This window comes from Manis javanica, chromosome 5 (assembly GCF_040802235.1).
Source record: "Manis javanica isolate MJ-LG chromosome 5, MJ_LKY, whole genome shotgun sequence".
NCBI classification, from domain to species: domain Eukaryota; kingdom Metazoa; phylum Chordata; class Mammalia; order Pholidota; family Manidae; genus Manis; species Manis javanica.
In genome coordinates, this window is record NC_133160.1 from 38,288,129 (window position 1) to 38,307,224 (window position 19,096).

A 19,096-nucleotide genomic window follows, 5' to 3' on the forward strand; every position below is an offset into this window, starting at 1 on the left:
GAAAGTGACACTCCAAGGCGTTTCTGTATTTTGCTCTCCTCCCAAGTCCAGGAATCTCTGAGTTGACAATCCATTAACAGTATTTGCCAACCACATGGGGTTTTCATTATGTTCCAGGCCCTCTTTTGGACACCCTATATGTATTAACTCATGTAATTGTCATAATGACTCTGAGGTCAGTATTACTATTATCTCATTTTCCAGAGAACAAAAGTAAAGCACAGAGAGGTTTAGTGACTTAGTCACAATCATGTATCAGTAAGTGGCAGAGTTGGGAATTGGACCCAAGCAACTGGGTTCCAGATCTGTCCCAAGGGGCCAACCACCCACCACCTTGCCTTGGAAGCACTAGTTTCTCCCTCTACTCCCAACTGGCTTCTCCATTCTTTGCTGGCAAGATGCCATCCTCAGTCCTAAATTTAGCACATGTCCTTTGCATCTATCCAAATCCACACATCTTTCAAGGCCAGATCACCTCCTTGAAACAGACCTTTCCTGACCTGGTTCACGTGAATCCCCATTCTCTCCTGGGGAAGGGTGGCTTCCCCAGCATCCTGCTGGGAGGAACCTGCTCTCAACAGAATAAACCCCTGGTGCTGCTCACAGGGGTGCTGAGCCTGCAGCTGTGGAGGGCAGCCTGCCTGCAGCTGCCCTGGAAAGTGCTGGCCTCTCTCTCTCTGGGGCACCCCCAGCCCTCCAAAGTGGACTTCCCAGATACCTTGTGGCCAGTTCCTTAAGTCAGGCCATCATTCAGCACATGCTCTTCACATAGGGTAAAGCTCCCAACTGTTTTTAGGAGAGTCACTAAACAAAAGAATACACAGAAACTTAATTTTAATGGAAGCAGACAACGGCTGCCAGAGACTAGCCTTTCTGCCCTCTCGCCCAGAGCAAGTCCTTGTCCAGACTTGCTGGAAGGGAAGGTGGAGGGAGGAAAAGGGGAGGAAAAGAGGAAGGGAGGAAGGAAGAAAAGACTTAGAAGTGGAGAGAAAAAAAGGATTACATAGGGGGAGAGAGGGAATCCGAGCTGAAAGAAATGGGGAAGGAAAGAGACAGGAAGGGAGGGAAGAAACAAAGAAATGAAGAGTGTGAAATGAAAGAGAGAGAGAAAGGCCACCAGGGGGAAGGATGCGGGGACCAGAGCAGGGATGAAGGGCATACTCAAAGGGGCAGGAGGGACAGAACAGAGCTACCAGACCCCCACGGGCCAGGCAGAGGCAGCACAGCGCCAACAGCCTGTGAGACAGGCCACTCCCCTCACTGCGGAAGGTGAGCTGCAAGCGTTTAAAATGTTTGTGAACAACTATGCCGCCCACACCCCCAGGGTGATAGAAACGTGAAGGGCGGGGCAGTCCCAGGCTCAGAGGTGGAAGGATGCAGACGGTGAGGGGCTTTAGGCAGAGCCATCATCAGCCCCTTAACCTTTCCCCAAGGTTCCAGGCCATGAGCCACTATAGCGGGGCTTACAGATAGTCTGCTCAGCCAGGGCTGGGCACCCCAGATGCCAGCTCTGAGGCCCTCCCCACTGTGGCATTTGTTTATTGGCTCCTTAGGGCTCTCTTCAGGCTTACCTGGGACCTTATGTTTGGCCTTAGGAGTCAGGCATGCAAGTGAAGAATTGTTCCTACACTGAAAACCAGCATTCTGGAGCCTTTTCCAAATAGCACTGCACAAAAATTCCAATAGTTCCCTACTGCCCAAGGTATAACCAGAGCCTATCTGTTTCTACCCAACACTCTGGTTTAATTTACCACCTCTCTCACCCCAATTTTCTCTTCTTCTTTATCTATCTTCATCCCCCAAGGCTTAATTCCACTCACTCACTGGAGCCCTCTCTATCCTTCTCCAGCTAGCAATACCCAATCTCTTTCCTCTGCAGACTTGTAGCCCTGTTGCATGTACTAGTTTGCAAGTTTTGTCATATTTCCTACCCTTACTTTTCCCTGGACAAAATCTTTTCAAGGGCAAGAACCATATCCTGTATTCTTTGGACCCTCTTAAATACTCAGCCAGTGCTCATACATACTAGGAACTCAACAAAAGTTTGGGAAACCATTTCTCGTTTATACATCTGGTTTTCCCCTACAACCCTCAATTCCAAATTTGCAGCATCCCACTTTTGTATAGTTTTGAGGTTTTTTGAGCGAGACACTAGGAGAAGGGATAGAAAAAAATGAACAGCTTGGTGATGCCCATTGAAAACCAGGCCACACTGAGGAATCAAATGTCTTGTGCCATGATGGATGGGTATGGGTCTAGAGTGGTTCTCACAACCAACACTGAGACTTATTTGCCTTCTTTTTGGATTTCCCTCCTTTGTTAAAGGACCTTGTGGATTATTTACGAGTTTACTCACATAGTGCTGTTTATGCTACATCCATGAGTCCCCCGATAGCAGAGCAAATCATCAGATCAATTAAATTGATCACAGGACTGGATGGCACCACACAAGGTAAGAGGGTCTGCAGTGAGCACGCCTCCCGTGAACTCCTCTCCGAGCTCTCTCCATGTCCCTTCTGCCTCATCAGTCTCCTCTCTTCTCAAATAGACAACTTTGCCTTACTGTGGCCCAAGTCACAAATCAAGCCATAAATAGTGCACAACACATAATCATACATGGTACATAAATGTACCAGAACTGCTGTAGCACACACACACACACACACACACACACACACACACACACACACACACAAACGCTTTTTTAAAGCAGAGGAAACTTCCTAATTCATGTCTTTACGTCACCAGCATATTTGGTTAATTTGGTGTAATCAGTCGTGACAAAATGAACAGTAGTGTGGGTATACCTGTGCTTGCTTGGGGCTACCACTTGGGTTTCCCTGAGAACAAGTCAATTTAATATTCATTTTTTAATCTCTTCACTTGTTTCTTTCTTTCTTTCCAGCCAGATGTTGGGGAAGGGAAATATACCACTACCCATGTGAAGCTATTATGACAAAATACACACAATTATAACTGTCCAGCCATTTCTTTGACAGAGCCACGGTGTGCGACTCTGCTTAATCCAAATGAGTTTAATCTTCTTTTTAAAAAGTTGCATCATCAAAACCTCTTAGAACTCTGCTTCTATCTTTCAGATATTATTTATAAAGCTTCTATTACATATCAGAGTGGGGATACAACAATGACTAAGACAGTTCTTGCTGCCACGCTGTCTAGTGAGTGCATGTATGGGAGTAGCAAATTAGTCTGGGCCCAGGACAGGTCACTGAGCTGGGCAATCCATGTTCCCCACCCCATCTCTCAGCTGATGTGAAGCCCTACATTGTTCATGGCAACCATCCAAGCCTGCTATTTCAGTAAAAGTATGGAGAGATCCATCATTTTCCGATTTCATTAAAGCAGCAGAATACTTTATTCACATACAAATTTTACCCAGAAGCCTAGTACATAAAACAGATTAAAACAGGGCTGAGCTGGTTGAAGTAGTGTCTCCACTTACCTCCATACTGACAGCTCTGGGACCCTTCTACTGAGCCCTAGTGCTCCCCAGGACATTGGTTTGAAAACCTCCAAGACAGAACTTTCTTCTTAGTAAAGCAGGAAAATGGCTTGCAAAATGATTTTGCTCCTCCAGGTACAATGCAGTGATTGAGGGACCATTAAAGTCCCAACCTTGTCTTTTGGGTTTTATGATTCAGTCTCCTGTTGAATAGTCAGTCTGAAAAGGAAATGAAAATCCAATCTAGGGAGGACACATGATGCAATTTCAGAGCACAAACTGAAAATTGCCTCAATTTGACCCTTGGGATACTACCTACTCGCTGTGTGCCCTTAGGCAAGTGACTTAACTTATCTGTTCAATCCTGAGCAAATTATTTCTCTGTGCTTCAGTTCCTCCAGCTGTAAAATAAGGAAAATACTGACCACTTGATATTTTTGTGAGAAATAGGTTAAGTAAGATGTATAAAATACTTAAAACTATGTCTGAAAATGATTATATAGTCAGCATGATATCATTGCTTGCTACTGTTATTTGCTATTATTCCTGAGGGGTTTAAGAAGTAGTTGGCCCCTGTTTCAGGAATGCTGTAGGAAGGATTCTTATGATGAAAGTGATGTAAGACTAGATGTCCTCCAAGGTCATGGCTTAGTCAGGATAAGTGAAGTTATGCCACCGTAACAAATAAACCCTGAAAATCTCTATGGCTTACCAGAAACAAGGTTTATTTCTTGCTCATATCATGTCTAATACAGATCAGAAACTCTCTTCACAGTTTTCCTCCAAGGGAACAATATTCGGGCTACTTCTAGCTTGAGGCTTGGTCATCTTATCATGTGGCCCCCGTGGTCACCATGGCAGAGAACAGGGGAACATTGGTCTGGAAGTGACACTTACCACCTTTATAGTCCATTGGGCAAAACTAGGCACATGGCCACACCCAAATTTGGGGTGGTGGTAAATTAAAAGGCAGGGGTATGGCTATAAGTAAGCAGATATCTTCCAACCTTTCAAAACTGAAGCTAGAAATAGGACTGTATCCATTCCCACATAAGCCATCAGGTTGTATGGAAAAACTGGTCTGAAACCACTGGCTTCTCATGAAGCCATATTAATGATCTTCTTGAACTTCATGCATTCATATTGCAAAACAATTATCTGAGATTTCAGCTAAAATGCAAGTTAAATGGATTTTCCTACAATGACCACAATTATCCTTTGTTCTTCTTTTAAAAATAAATAACTAGGAAAAAATTATTCTGAAATTAGTCTATGTCTCAATTAGGATCACTGATTTCTTACAGCTTTTAATATATGTACTATCAGAATCAGTTAATTTACATGGACCCAAGTTGACACTCATGTCTTTCCTCTGGATTGGTTTACCACTTCGTCACTGAGAGAACCCAGTCCGTTTATTCAATCACAGTTGAAAATCTGCAGAAAAATTACATTGAAAAGTTATGATCATTTGTCTTTTGATAGTAACCTATCATCAGTTTTTCTTCTTCTGAAGGGAAGACAGCTCCCTTGGTTCTCTTTCTTAGCCTTATAATTAAAGAATTCATTGGTGATTACTTTTAGCCTCTGGAAGTTTCTCACTTTACTCCTCTTGCCATTTTAAGAGAGAAAAGAAATAAATAAGAAGGCTATGTGTAGTCTGTTTTCTTGAAGCCAAGATAAGAGAACCAGAGAGGAAGATAGGACAATTTCTTTTCAAAGGCAGGAACAAAGAGAAAACAGTAAAAAAGAAAATTGACAGAAACATCAGCCAAGTTTCAGATGGTTCTGCCTGACACATCTTTTGAAGAATTCAAAGGTTCACAGTGAGTGATCCTGCTGGCCTCATTTATGACAATGCCTGCTTTAAATAAAACGAACAGGACAGGTTGGGACTATTGCATTACCTCGCCCCTTTCCACTGCGATAGACCGATTCGCAGGGGAATGTTACCCAAGGCTCAAAGGGATGCACTGTGTGGTGCCAGAGCCGCCTTTCAGGATGTGAGGGTAAGAGCCCAACTCTGAGGCTTCGTCCTCAGCCCGCTCTGCGGCGGCTGTGATCGGAGCCTTTCAAGGCTTTGTTTCAGGTTGAGTTTGGGGAGCGGTTGGCCAGATCTGTTCCTTGATGAATGTCTTCACTTTAATCTGCAATGCAAAGCCGTACGCTTCAAAGGCAGGCTACGGGAATAAGGTCAGTGTTCCTTTGAAGCCAAGGTTCAAAGATGAAATAGCAGCCCTGGTGAAATGATGTTTATGCACAAACAGTCACCTTCGCTCCGCAGCCCGGCTGCTCCGGGAGCTAATACACACGGCGGTGGGAGCTGCTGCCGCGCATGCGTCCCTCCCGCACAGGGGCTCTTACTCTCCTGGCCTGTCACCCGGTGCAGCACGAGGAGCCCAAAGTGGACATTTGGTTTCTCCAACCTAATGGGTGTTGGGCGGTCCACCAGTCAAAACAATCCTGTAAGCCCCATAAGGGCAAGAAATGTTTCTTGATTTAATTTAGTGAGCACCAAACCCAGTGCTCGGCTTAATAAATATATCATGACTCAACTTCCATCTCCTACCCTACTTGATTTCAGGTCCATGTTAATGCTAAACAAGGTCAAGAGGATGTTTATCTCTTGACACTGAGAGCCAGGAATCGGTTCCACACAGCTGCGGTGACTGAAGGGGCCACTCAGTGTTCAGGATCCCTCAGTGATTGACATTACTTTTGAGGGGGCCCAGAAAGATCATAGCTCACTCATTTTTGTCATCTACACATAACACAAGCTGCCACTGGAGACTGAGCCCCAAACCATGCCAACAACTCTCCTAAAGAGATCATTAGCAACAGTTGTTTTATTATAATTTATTTAAATCTTTGATGCATAATTTCCAATTCATCAGTCAACATTCTTTCTGAACTCCCGCTGTGGACCCTCCTTCCCCACCCTCCCTTTCCCCAACTCTGGGTAACTTTTCATCTGAGGGAAAATAAGAGCTTGTACCTCATGGAGGCTGAAGGATGTGTGCTCTGCAGCCAGATACGGTGGGGGCCCAGCCCCCAGCATGTCATTTGCTCCATGACCATACCAGCAGGCTGCTTACCCTCTCTTAGCCTCAGTCCCTGCATTGTAAATTGGGGTTGTATGCGGGATTCAGCAATGTGATCTAGCCAATGAATTTAACACAGTGTTTGATGTGTAGGAAAATCTCAGGACAGATTAGCAGTTACTGTTATTTTTAAATCATCTGCTTTCTTCCCTTCCTTCTCCAAATTCTCCAATAGCTTTTACTCATCCTGGAATTCTCCCTTTCTCTCAGACCTCACACCTACACTTCTCATTTCTCACCAGCTCCACCATTACCTCCGTCTGCTTGCTCCTAGATTACTGGAGTAGCTCCCTGAATATTCTCTCCACTTCTGCCCTTGCCTTTTTACAACTTGCTTTCCATTCAGAAACCAATACTATCTTAAAATATATACATGACTCAGAATAACCATCCATACAGAACCCTTCAAAGCATCCTATCTTACTGTAAAGGCCATACCACAGGTCTTCAAGACTTCTCATGATACGATCTTCCATTTTTCCACCACTTTGCTTTGATGCTTATAACAGAGTGGCCAGGGTGTCCCTAGAAAGGAAAACAGTAGTGGAAATTTACTTACAAAAGAAAACACAGAATTCCAGTTCCTAATGTATAATGTCCAATTCTAGTAGAAGACACACCTGCATCACTGCTAATAAAATCTCCTATGCTTAAACTATAGTTAAGAAAATAGAATTCTTTATTTCTCTTCAAAGTCATACGTGTCCCTCTTTGCCCTTAAACAGAATGAGTTTCTGGGTTACAGGGGAGATGTGTCTGGATATTGTGTGCACAGAAAAAAAACTAAAGGTAAAACTAAGATGAAATAATGAATTGTGTTTTTCCTGGAAATAAGGAAATTAGCTATGCAGCATACTCAAAACTATAGGAATTTGACAGGATGGAACAATAGGGTGTTTTAGCTTTCTAATTTTATGTTTTCTGAATGTAGTGTGCAGGGGTTATTGCTCCAAAAAGAGGACACAAATAGTCACAATATTACTAATATCCTTCCTCAATCATCTTAGCTATTACCAATCAAGCTTAGCTATTTTCCAGATAATTCCACTTTCAGTATGGAGATAAAGCTGAGCAAGCCTATTAGAGTGTATAAGTCTAGATTTCGGTGATCTTCAGCAATCATACCAATAAGAGGATGGGGAAACTGAGTCTGCAAATTAGGGCTAAACACCCCAGCTGGTACAAGGAGTTCTTTCTCAAGTTGGGCTTCCTTTGCTCTTTAGATAATCAAACCTGTGATCAGCCCAAGATCTGAGAAGGAAGTATTAAATAGACATGATCCCCAATAGAGGGCCTCTTCACACTGAATCTCTCTGAGGTTCTGTTTTTTGCATGACTTCGGAAGTATTCAAACCATTCCATTTGCAAAGAAGTTGTTACCTTGGCCATAAAATTCTGCACTTCCTGTGAGGCTTCAGCAGGACTGGGGAAATGAAGGCTCTCAGCTGATTAGATGGCGCTTCTTTCTTTCTCTGAGTATCAGCCCCTGGGAGAAAGATGCTCTCCATTCCTGAACTGGGGAGACAATGTCTTTTGAATTCACATGTAGTTATTTTATGGTGACATTGCCTATTCTAAAGTTAAAATGGGGTATTCTTCCATGGAGTTCTTCATTGCAACATCCCTGGTTCAATTCACTGAGAACATCTGAAGAGCTAACAACTGGTTTCTATACAACAAAGAACAATCATTGGAAAAAGAGGCGTATATTTTATTAGCTGAACAAGTTCAAATACGTAAAAACACAACTAAGTCAACAATTGTCAGTGATAAAATTTTTCTTAGCCCCCCCAAACGGAATATCTTTCTACAAAGTCAAACACACAACTGGTGTGTCTCTGATTCCCCAGAAGTTTGACCCCTTTGCTCACTTTTGACTCCTTGACTACCACATAAGACATTCTTTGCTCCTGGCTCCAGATGCAAATGCCCTGTGCTTTCTGCTACTCCAGAACAATCTTTCAGAACAGGTTCAGAACCAGACTTCTTGGAATGGAGGTTCATGTTTGAGTGATCCTTCTAATTCAAGCCAAGAACCCAGAGGGACCTTCCCTCACCACCATTTCTAAAATATCACCTCCTTCCTTGTGGGCTGCTCTATCTGTCCCCTTATTCTGCACCATTTTTATTCATAGAACTTATTATCACTTGGAATTATGTACTTGCTATTATGTATTGGCTATTGTCTGTCTCCCCCAGGAGAATACAAATGCCATGGGGGGAGGCATGCAGTTCCCAGCTGTGTAGCTGTGTATGTTGACTGAATGAATGGCCCCACTCAGTGTAAACTGGCAATGTTCCATCAACTATTCACCAAGCACTGTTACTTCCCTTCTGCATGCTCGTGGTATTTCCTCTATCTGGAATACCCTCATTTCTCCCCACAACCCACTCTTCTTTATCTCCTACACCCCTGCTCAACCTTCTAAGCCCTAACTCAATGGCTGCAGCCAGGAAATAATCCTTCTCTACTCTTGTTTCCTGCAATGTTTTGCTCCTACTATTTTAGTCACACACCCCTAGCCCAGCCCTCAAAATAGGTGTGATTGGTTAATGAATTGTGCCTTAAGCATCAAATAGGTGAATGAATGAATACTGAATGGCTGGACTTGGGGCTAAGCAGATTTCCTAGATAAGGCTTGGAATCTAATCACTATCTATAAACAATTGCAGTATCATTTCTTTAGAGGTAACCTCTAGAATTATTTGGGTTCAAGTACTGAAGTTATAGTCACTTCCTTGGTATATATTGGCATGGGCCAAAATCTAGAGTTCCTTTTCTATTATTACATATACTAAGGCTTTGCCTAGACACCATCTAATATAGAGGTAAACTGGGTAATTCAGGCCAGTGCTACTCAAATAGCACAAGCAAAAATGGAGTTTTTCCTTTAATTATACAAGCAGTTAGCTGAATCCCTCACTTAAGATTTCCTAGGAGGGCATCATCCAAAGTTCAAAAGTGCATTTGACTTATTTTTCCACAGTAATCAGCAAGGACAGGGCACCAGCTAATCCTCTCTGTCCAAGTTTAAATACATTTCTAAAATAGAGAGAGTAGGTTGATTTTTAAACATCCAAGAGGCATTTTCCAGTAAGGTATGCTAGAGAGAACTCTCTCCCTCCCCTCCCTCCCCTCCCTCCCCTCCCTCCCCTCCCTCATCTGAGTGATTTCCACATAGGATCTTTTATTAATCAAGAAACTTCATGTTTTTATTACTTGGCGACTAGTAAGGAGAGGTTGAAAAACTAAAACTCTTGCATAAAAATTATGGTTTCCCTTTACACCATATAGCCCATGGAAAAATAAGAAAAGGGCATTGGGATTTTGAATTCTTGAAAGTTTTCATGGTATCTTTCTTTATAAGACCAGTATTAGTTAAGGTAAATTAGTTGTTGCAACAGACAAGCCCTATCATAGCAGTAGCTTAACATAATAGAAATTTGATTTTTGGTCATATAAAGTCCAAAATGGGTTTTCTTGTGAGGCAGATGGTGCTTTTCCAGGAACTCAGCCTCTTTCCATCTTGTAGTTCCTCCAGCTTCAACATATGGCTTCCAAGTTTGCCACCAAGGGGTAAGGAGCATAGAGGATCATGCGTGTGATGTTCTCATGGGCCATACTGAAAAGGCACATATAATTTCTGCCCAGATTCTACTAGCCATAACTCAGTCACATGACCTTGCCTAACAGAGGTGCCTGGGAAATGAAGTTAATTGCCTGCCTAGGAGAAAGAAATGGGTTTGGTGAACTAGCCAGTCTTTTGCACTGTACTTACCCTCAGTCCAGAACATTCTTCCCCTGACTTTCTGATGGATGTACACTGCAGGGAGACACTGAAAATTTTTGACAGTTTACCAGTCTTTCCCTATTGAGTTAGTAAATAAACTCTTAACCTGGTTTGGAATAAAAGTAAATAAGAAAAAAGAGAAAAACAAAGTCCACAGGTCTGAAGATGAATCTCTTTTCCTTTCATAAAGCCTCTCAAGACTTCTAGTCTGGATTTTACCACCACCATTTCTGCTTCTTTTGGACAGAACCTAGGCCCAGGCCATGGCAGATACAGAGATCATTATTATTATTATGTTGCTAAATTCCCCAGTGGTGTGTGCTTTTTAGAGGCAGAACATGCTTCCCTACAAGAAATTAAAATGCCATTAAATTGGAATAGCTCCAAAAGTCAGGCCAGAATGGGAGAAAATGTAAATCTTAGAAATAGTAACACTCTCAGACATTCAGGATAATTTTTTTGGAAGGATATGATGAGACAGAAAACTGTAAATTGCATCATTATCAGAAAATTTTAAATTGCAATTTAACACATGCAATTTTCAAACATGGATATTTAGGCTAGTTATCTGAAATGGAAGGGTTTATTTTGTGTCACCCCAAATCCCCCCCTCAGCCACTCTTGGGTTTTGGGGGGACCAAAAGATGGTTAAGGGACTTGAACAAGGACTGCCCTGTGACGTCCATCTCACACCAGCATGCAGCACTTGACCTGTCAAGGGAGCCACTCACAGGAGAAGACTGAATTCTGAGCCCAGGCAGAGAAATAAAACTAGAGACTTCATATGAAAACTGAATTCATATGAAAATAAGATCCTGCTGAATAGCATTTTATGCATTTCATCTACTTTGGGAAGAAGCACGAGAAGCCGTTTGCTTCTACAGTTGGGTCTATGTGGACAAGTTCACTCCAGATAGCTGGGAATTGTTTTCAATTCTGAAGCCTTAAATTCTGTTTTTTATTCAATTATCAAGAGAAAGAGTTGAATAAAATGTCAAAGTCTTCCAGTCACTTCATTGATATATGAACTGTCATCATTTTCTTTAGTCTCTGGAAAGAAAATGTAAGGATAAAGGAAAAAACTGAGACTTATAATTCATTCAAACTGGAAAATAGGACCATGCCGCCTTTTGCATGGATTATTTCACTCATCCGGATCATTGTGAAGTTTCATCACGAGATTGGCGGGTGATGTATTGACCTTGCCTCTAACCCCACATGGACTTGGAGAAAGTGGCACTGGCACCTTCCAGCTGTGACCTTGGACCTTTGCTCTTGTCCCTAGAAAAGGGCACACATATTTTAACACTTGAGTTTGATAGGTTTAAAAAATGGGAGTGACTAACTGGGAAGATTTAGAGCTTTGAAGGCAGGAAAAAGGGAGTATATTGGATGACAGCAATTCACTCTCAAGAGCAGAATTTTCTCCCTTTCCTACTGTTTATGTTTGACATGAGATATACCCGCAAGCTTTTCTCATAAGATGTTGCTTTTCTTCAGTGCAAGCTGTGTAGGGCTGCAAACTACACTAATCCATCTGCATCAGCAAGCTTATCCTGCGGCTGTTCTTGCTAATTTACTCTTCACCCGGAATTCTGCCTCCTTCTCAGAGGAAGGGTCAGTGAAAACCAAAATGGACTGGAGACTAGGACGGAGACGCTATGATAATTAGACACGGGGTTTTAAAAGGTCGTCTCACGTTTCACAGCATCTACCTTGGCAGAGAGTTGAGCCAATACAAAACTGGCTTCCTGCAATGTCTTTTCTCCCCTCAAATCCAGCAATGGATTGCTATTTCTGTCCCTCTGGAGTGCCTTAATGAGAGCAAGGGAAGCCCCCAGAGAATCCCACCTGGATGTGCCATGTTGGCATTGTTGAGGGACGAACTAGCTGCTGCTTCCTAAATATATTTTCCACTTGGTTACCAGCTGGAGACACAGAGAGAGAGGCAGAGAAAGAGACACAGGGCATGGAGCGCTGTGTTTTCTAAATGGTTTCAGGCCACTGGCATTTCAGTGATAGCTAATACAAAACAGATGGCTGGCGCTACGCTCTGCTGGCTTTTTCAACTGAGGGGCTGCCTCGGTGCATGATTAATCACCTGTGCTGGGGGCGGGGGGTGCAGGAAAGTCCTACCTGGTTTGTGTGTGCGGACCTAAGCTCGGCCTTAGCCAGCAAAGAGACAGGCATTGCCTTTCTGCCCTATTGTTGCTCGTATGCCTGTAAGATAACCTGAGTTTATCCAGTAAACAGAATTAGCCAGCAAATTGAACCCTAGCTAGGAGGGAAAGTCTGGTCGTGCAGAAATGGCTTGCAAAATGTTCTACACCTTCTTCCCCTTCATTTATTTCACCTTAAGAGTTAGCTAAGGGTGAATTTTATGACAGCTCAGTAAATTCCACACTTGCTTGTGACCTTAAAAAATTTCCTAGCAAAAGTGTAATGGGAATGTTTGTCTTTTCAGTGATACTGGGGCAAAAGGATAGTGTGGCCACTTCCTTCCACCCATCCTACAAACAAGATATCCTTTTACACCATGAGTCTTGGGGAAGATTCCTCTTCACTTGGGTGACCGCTGGGCGGATGGACTCTGGACCGGGAGTGGTGATGTAACGCGCATGGAATTTCATGCCGGTTCAGTACAACTGGAAGAGGGAAGAACCTGATTCCAGCTGTAGCGGATCTTTGAGGGTGCAGGGGAGCTGCTGGTCCACATTGCTCTTTGTTTTTCCCATCCCTGGTTCTTTTTCAGCTAAGCAGCCAAGCCCCAAATGCAAACGGGTGCTGTACCTTAGCCCACACTTGTCTGGAGATGTTTATGGAGAAAACCAGCTACCCTACCAGCCACAGCTGGAGAGGATTAAGCAGGTGGATTTGTGCCTAGAGAGGCCAGTGCATGCTCCGGGCTAGAGAGAATGTATTAGTTGTCTATTTCTGCATAACAAATTACACTAACTTAGCAGCTTAAAGCAACGCCACTTAATTCTCTCACAGTCTGGAGTCTGGGCACAGTGTCTTCTGCTCAGGTTCTCACAGGCTGGAATCAAGGTGTTAGCAGCTGCCCTCTTTTCTGGAGCTCAGGCTCCCGTCGCAAGCTCACAGGGTTGTGGCAGACTCCAGTTCTTTGGGGCTGCAGGAGTGAGGTCCTTCTTCCTTTCCAGCTGCCAGCTGAGGTTCCCAGTGGACACTTGGAAAACCAGAGGTTTGAGTCATGTTAGGTGGCTGCTTTGGATGGAGCTTATTTCACTTGCACAGTTTCTCAGAGCCCTTCCAGGGGACCCAGTTAACACAGCTACTCGGCCCCGGACCTGCCCTTTGCTGACTTCTTTGTCTCCTTGCCGCAAATCAGAACAGTTTCTCACACATCTCATCACCTGCTTCAGACATTTGCTGCCTCTCTGGCTTCCTACCCTGCCTCGCCTCCCTGCCTTCACGTGGGCAGTACACACTATGAGCACCTTCCTCCTAAATCCTTCAGAACGTGGCTTCCTGATCCTGATGCTACCACACTGCTTCTTACCCCAAATTCCCAGCCTTAGGGCAGCATTCACACCTCTCAGTGGTGTGACTCCACTGACCTTCCTCATGACTGTATCCATATGATCTAGGCCAGCGAGCCACCCATGTCATTTCCCCAGTGCTCCCACCTCCACATTTCCATGCACAAGAGGTTAACTGACCACCTCCAGGTCTTTGCTCCAAACTCCCAGAACATTTCTTTCATGGAACATCTAATTTTCTACCTTCTGTTATCATTACATGGATCTTTCTAGTCTATGAGCTCCTTGAAAATAGTAGATATGCAATATCTTAATCCTGCACGGAACACAGCAGCTACAAAACAGCATCCTCCCCAAAGTCCTGGAAAATACATAGAGCAGCTATGGTCATCATCCCCATTTAACAGATCAGTAAATTAAGGTTTGGAGACTGAGTGATTTGCTCATCTTCATAGAAAAAAGGAAGCAGTAGATGGAACCTGACACAGATCTGTTGATCAAGAGCAAAAATACTTGGGAGACAAAATTGCTTTCTGGTGTCTTCAGTTAAAATCAGTTCTACTATCTTTGTAGAATCAACAGCCACAGAATAATTTATAACTTCAAGTGTGCTTCTTAACTGGACTCGCACACCATATTTACCCAGGTGTTTTTCTAAAAGGTGCATGCTAGTCCTTCTGGAGCACAGTCCCTACAGAGGAGGTTTTACTGCGCATGTCCTAGAAAAAAATATTCCCAGATGACTCTGGTCTGTTTCCTTGTTAAAGAATTGTTGATTTGCAAGGTTCCCAGAAGACCCTTAGCCTCCCAAATTACCCCCATTTAATGTCTAAAATTCCATACTTAGTCACTTGCCAAGACACTGCTCTCTATTTACATGCAAATTAACATTAAATCTTATCTATCAGTCTATAAGAGTTCATGAAGCACAGCTCTGTGAAAAAGCCTGCTAACTCTGTCTGTATTTGTCTATGTCCTTTCCTCTTTATTGTGTATTATTTGCTATCTGCTCTGTGTGCTATTAGAGCATTTCTTTCCAAATAGCCTCAGAATTACTTAACCTTCTACTCCTCCTTAGCAGCTGGCCCAGCTCCTGAACATAGTGAGTGCTTTTACCTCTGTGAAACATATGAATCCATGAAAGATGGAATTCACACCTCATCAGGAATAAGTTTACCAGCGTCTTTCTAAAAAGCAGACTTTGATAGGCTTGGCTAACATATTAATGATCTTCTAGCCTCAGTTTCTTCATCTGTGAAGGGGGGCTGCAAACACAGTTCCTGGCTTATAATAGGTGTACATGAGATGTCCATTCAAACCCTCCTTGTGGATTAAACCCTGGCTGGTGCATTAGAGTGCAGGTGAGGAGGTGGAGGCACTGCAGTGGCATCTTCCCAGGGCCCTTGAAATCAGGCAGTGAAGACTGATGTTCACTCTTGAAGCCTGCTCCTGCACACATTCCCCAGGGGAGACTGAGTGGCCTGGAGAGTCTTGGAACATGTGTCCGTGACCATAAAACATGCTGTAACCTTGGAATCTGGACATCAAAAGGGAGAGCTTCAGTAACTGATAAAAATGTGCCTTCCTCCCAGCAAACCACTCCAAACACTGTTTTCTCCATCCCACTGGGAAGCTTGTCACTGCTAATGCCATTCTTATGATTCTTGCCTCTGTGTAGCCTCTTGATCTTTACTGAGATCTCTCTGCCCCTGAGTGTGTTGCAAACAAAATGTCCTGTCTGGTGTCCAGAGCTTAAAATAACAGACGCTGGGCTCCTGCTGCCACGTTGAAACTTTACTCCAAGGTCTCTCCCCAGTACCTTCCGCCCCCTCCCCAAGCCGGCGGGGGAAGCCAAGGGTGAACAGGCAGACTCTTAAGAAGGGGAAGAGGCAGGGCACTTAGACCTTCTTAGACCACTGCAGGCATTCTTAAATATCAATTTGGTTTTTCAGAAAAATTGACTTCTTAAATTGTGAGAAATGGAGTTCTCTCATCTCTAAAGAAAAGAACCACATTTTCCAAGTGGTGATGTCTAGTAGCATATTAGAGGCTGTGCAATCTGTATTCTGAGTATGGTGATGTGCTGAATAATTTTAGGAGAGAGAGCAGTGTGGATTTCTGTATGCGCACTCGTAGACCTGGGAAATAGTAAAATAAGTTCCCCGTGGTATCTGGGCACATTGGTGTTTCCTCTGTTGCAAAGTCTATAGAAAATAGAGAGTGGGGCTGGAGTTGGTATACAAATATGCCTCTTTACTTAGTCGTAGAGTGGAAATGCCTTTCTCTTTTTTGGCATGCCAATGGTTCAAGAGAGAAGTAATTTTCCTTCTGTAAAACTTTTGACAGGTCATTCTGGAAGTCCCCACTGCCCACAATTCCTTCTAGTCCTCTGGAGATTGAGTTGTCCCAAACATATTTTTGGAAACTCCACAGACGATTGTTTTTATTAGGGGACTGCAAAGCTTTGTAGTGGGATGCTTTGTATTTTATTTGTTTTCCTTCCCCTGCCCCAGCTGTTTTTGTTTTAACAGCATTGGAGAGAAGGTTAAAGTATTCACGGCCTCTGTTAACCTAGCCCATACCTCAAGTCGGCAGAGCTAGAAACCTGAAAGGATGCAATGGCAACATACAGGCCATCTGTATTCAGGCTCATCCATGACTCTATTCAGGCTCATGAAAGGAGTGAGATTGGTGAGGGGTTGATTTCAGGTTGAGGAAGCACTTTGGAGCAAGTAGTTATCAGGGGAGCAGGTGTTTCCCGCAAAACATGCTATCCAAGCTCCCACGTACTCAGTAACTGCTGGGATGTGATCATTCCAAACAAGATGTTACAACATATGCCCATCTTTGATTTTCCGCACCCATCCGAGGAGCATGACTCAGCCAGGACACAATCGGGCACCTGACACAGCTGTGCATGGCCTCAGGCTCAGACTGGTGCAGGCAGCTATTTCTGAGCCATCTGTGTCTCCATAGTTGCACACTGTGAAAACCAGCCCTTATGCCTGGTCCCATCCCCAGATGTCCTGATTTAATTGGTCTGGGGTGCTGTCTGGGCATGGGGTTTTGCCAAGTTTTCCAGATGATTCTGAGGTGCCACTGAGGCCACTACAAACTATTACCCCATGGAGAAAGGTAATTCATTTTTCAAGCACCTATTGCATGCCAGGTACAGTGTTAAGCACTTTCCTGAATCAACCCCTTTATTTTTCCTAATCTTCTGGTGAAATAAACATTTACCTCTATTTTGCAAGTAAAACTGAGCTTTCAAAACCTTAAGTTGTCCAGGTGGAGTGTGGTTTCTAGTCCATTTCACCCCAAAGGCTATTTCTTTTCCAGAGAACCTAGAATATAGCAAAATAAACACTTGTATGAACTCTCTAGAACACTATCAAAGAGATCAGCTCATTTGTTTATTTATCTGAGCAGGAACATTCTCAGTCTTCTGTGTTGTATGTGGAAGAAGGATCAGAAACTATTTAACTAGGGACTTTGAGTGTTAGGAAGGAGATGTGACTGTCATGCCCAGACTCATGCCATCGCAGTATGACCATCCCTGTACAAAAGTACAGGTGCTGAACAGTCTTTCCGCTTTTACAGAGCATTCTTCAAACAAGGATCTCAAAGCACATCATTAATAAAATCACCTACATCCTGTCTAGATGAGTAGCATTTCATACAAACAAATTCCTCTCTGCCCCCAGGCCCCCAAGAGTGAGAGAATGTTTCCAATTTTAAAGAGTGAGAAATAGAATAATTGAAAGGAGCTGTATCTTGGCCACCTCAGAAGACCTCAAAGCGTGTACAGTGACCTGCCTGAGAAAACATGGTGGCCACGAAGTGTGTCATAATGGGTAGTGAGCATGCTGTGCTACATGGGTCAGAGATGAGAAAGACAGGGCAGAAGTAAAATGTTCAGTTCATAAGAGTCAGTTGCCCCTGGGGTCAATAGTCTGATCTATTTGGTCAACTCTCCAAAGAATCTAGAAGCAGTAAAGTTATGACAGCAGCTGATGATCCAGTTACTTGGGTTAATCAAGGCAGAGGAGACAAACGGGCCTGATTAAGTAGCCGGGCAGCCCAATGATAGACGAGTCATTATGGGCAAATGCAAAGATAATGCCATTGGGAAAAGCAATTTAAGTCATTCAAGCATTTCCAGACCAGGAAATCCTTGTAGTCTTTGAAGGGGATCATTTAGGAATCGTCAGACCCAGGCTGATGAAGTCATCTATTCATTGTGCAGTTAATGATCTACAAAAGTACTGAATACACAAGGCAACAGGCCATATGGAATACATTTTAGTCACTAAGATGTATATCTGTGCCTTCATGTGAGTCACCTTCTTTAAAACAAGTCTTACTCCAGCCCCTCTTTACCTTCTTCTGTCCTTAATCCCTTGTACTCTCATCTCCCTAAACACAGTCTCAATGTATGGATGAAATTTGTTTTAAAGTAAAGACAAACATTCTCCTTTCTAATTTCTAGTTCTGTCCTTCAACTAGGTTGCCCTCTGTACACATAAAAGTTTCCAAAGGACACGTTAGCATGTTACAAAACAATTATATCTTGAAGCAACAAAAAAGCTATCTATGTCTATGCAACAAAATTTGTATAAATGGTTTCTCTCTGAATCCCTTACTTGTATTCAGATTGAAAATCTGGAATTTGAGGGGATAGGGCTTATCTTTTTTTTGAAGGAAGTGGGTGGGGAAATAAAAACTTATCTGCGTTAAAGTAAACTATACCAACAACTACCTATTTCTTCAAAAGCAAAGCCCCAGGCAGGGACCCCAAAGTAACAGATGACTGACTGTCACGCTGATAAGTCCAATGAACACTGTTTCATCTCCTGATGTATCTTCTCCCTCCCTGATTGCTTCTGTTTGTCTCCCTTTAAATTCATTCTCCTTTTCCCAACCATTCAATGGGGGATTCTTCGGTCCCTTTCCTTCTTTTCTTTTATGCAGTCTACCCACCATTTCAGCCTCCTCTTGCCCCACACTCAACCACATCTTGCCTGGTTCTCAAACACTGTTTTTCTACAAACCATAGGACCCTTGTACCTGGTTTTGGGTGCCTGGAATGCTCTCCTCTGCTTCTTTGCCTGATTAACATGTCCATCCTTCAGATCTCAGCTCACTCATTATTTATCTATTTCTCAGACTTAATTCAATCTTTTTGACATGGGCTCTTATAGCACTATAAAGCATTATGCATCAGAGTTGAAATTTTACATC

The 19,096-nt window shown here is 43.3% G+C and overlaps 1 protein-coding gene across 5 annotated transcripts in view; it reads left to right on the forward strand.

Annotated features, from left to right (window-relative positions):
• Positions 1–19,096, forward strand: part of SPTLC3 (serine palmitoyltransferase long chain base subunit 3) — a 140,896-nt gene that overhangs the window by 104,581 nt on the left and 17,219 nt on the right. For all 5 annotated transcript variants that reach the window (XM_073236942.1, XM_037022511.2, XM_037022512.2 and 2 more), the window contains one exon: positions 2,326–2,452. In XM_073236942.1, coding sequence (XP_073093043.1) covers positions 2,326–2,452 — 127 coding nt within the window. The remainder of the gene's footprint in view (positions 1–2,325; positions 2,453–19,096) is intronic.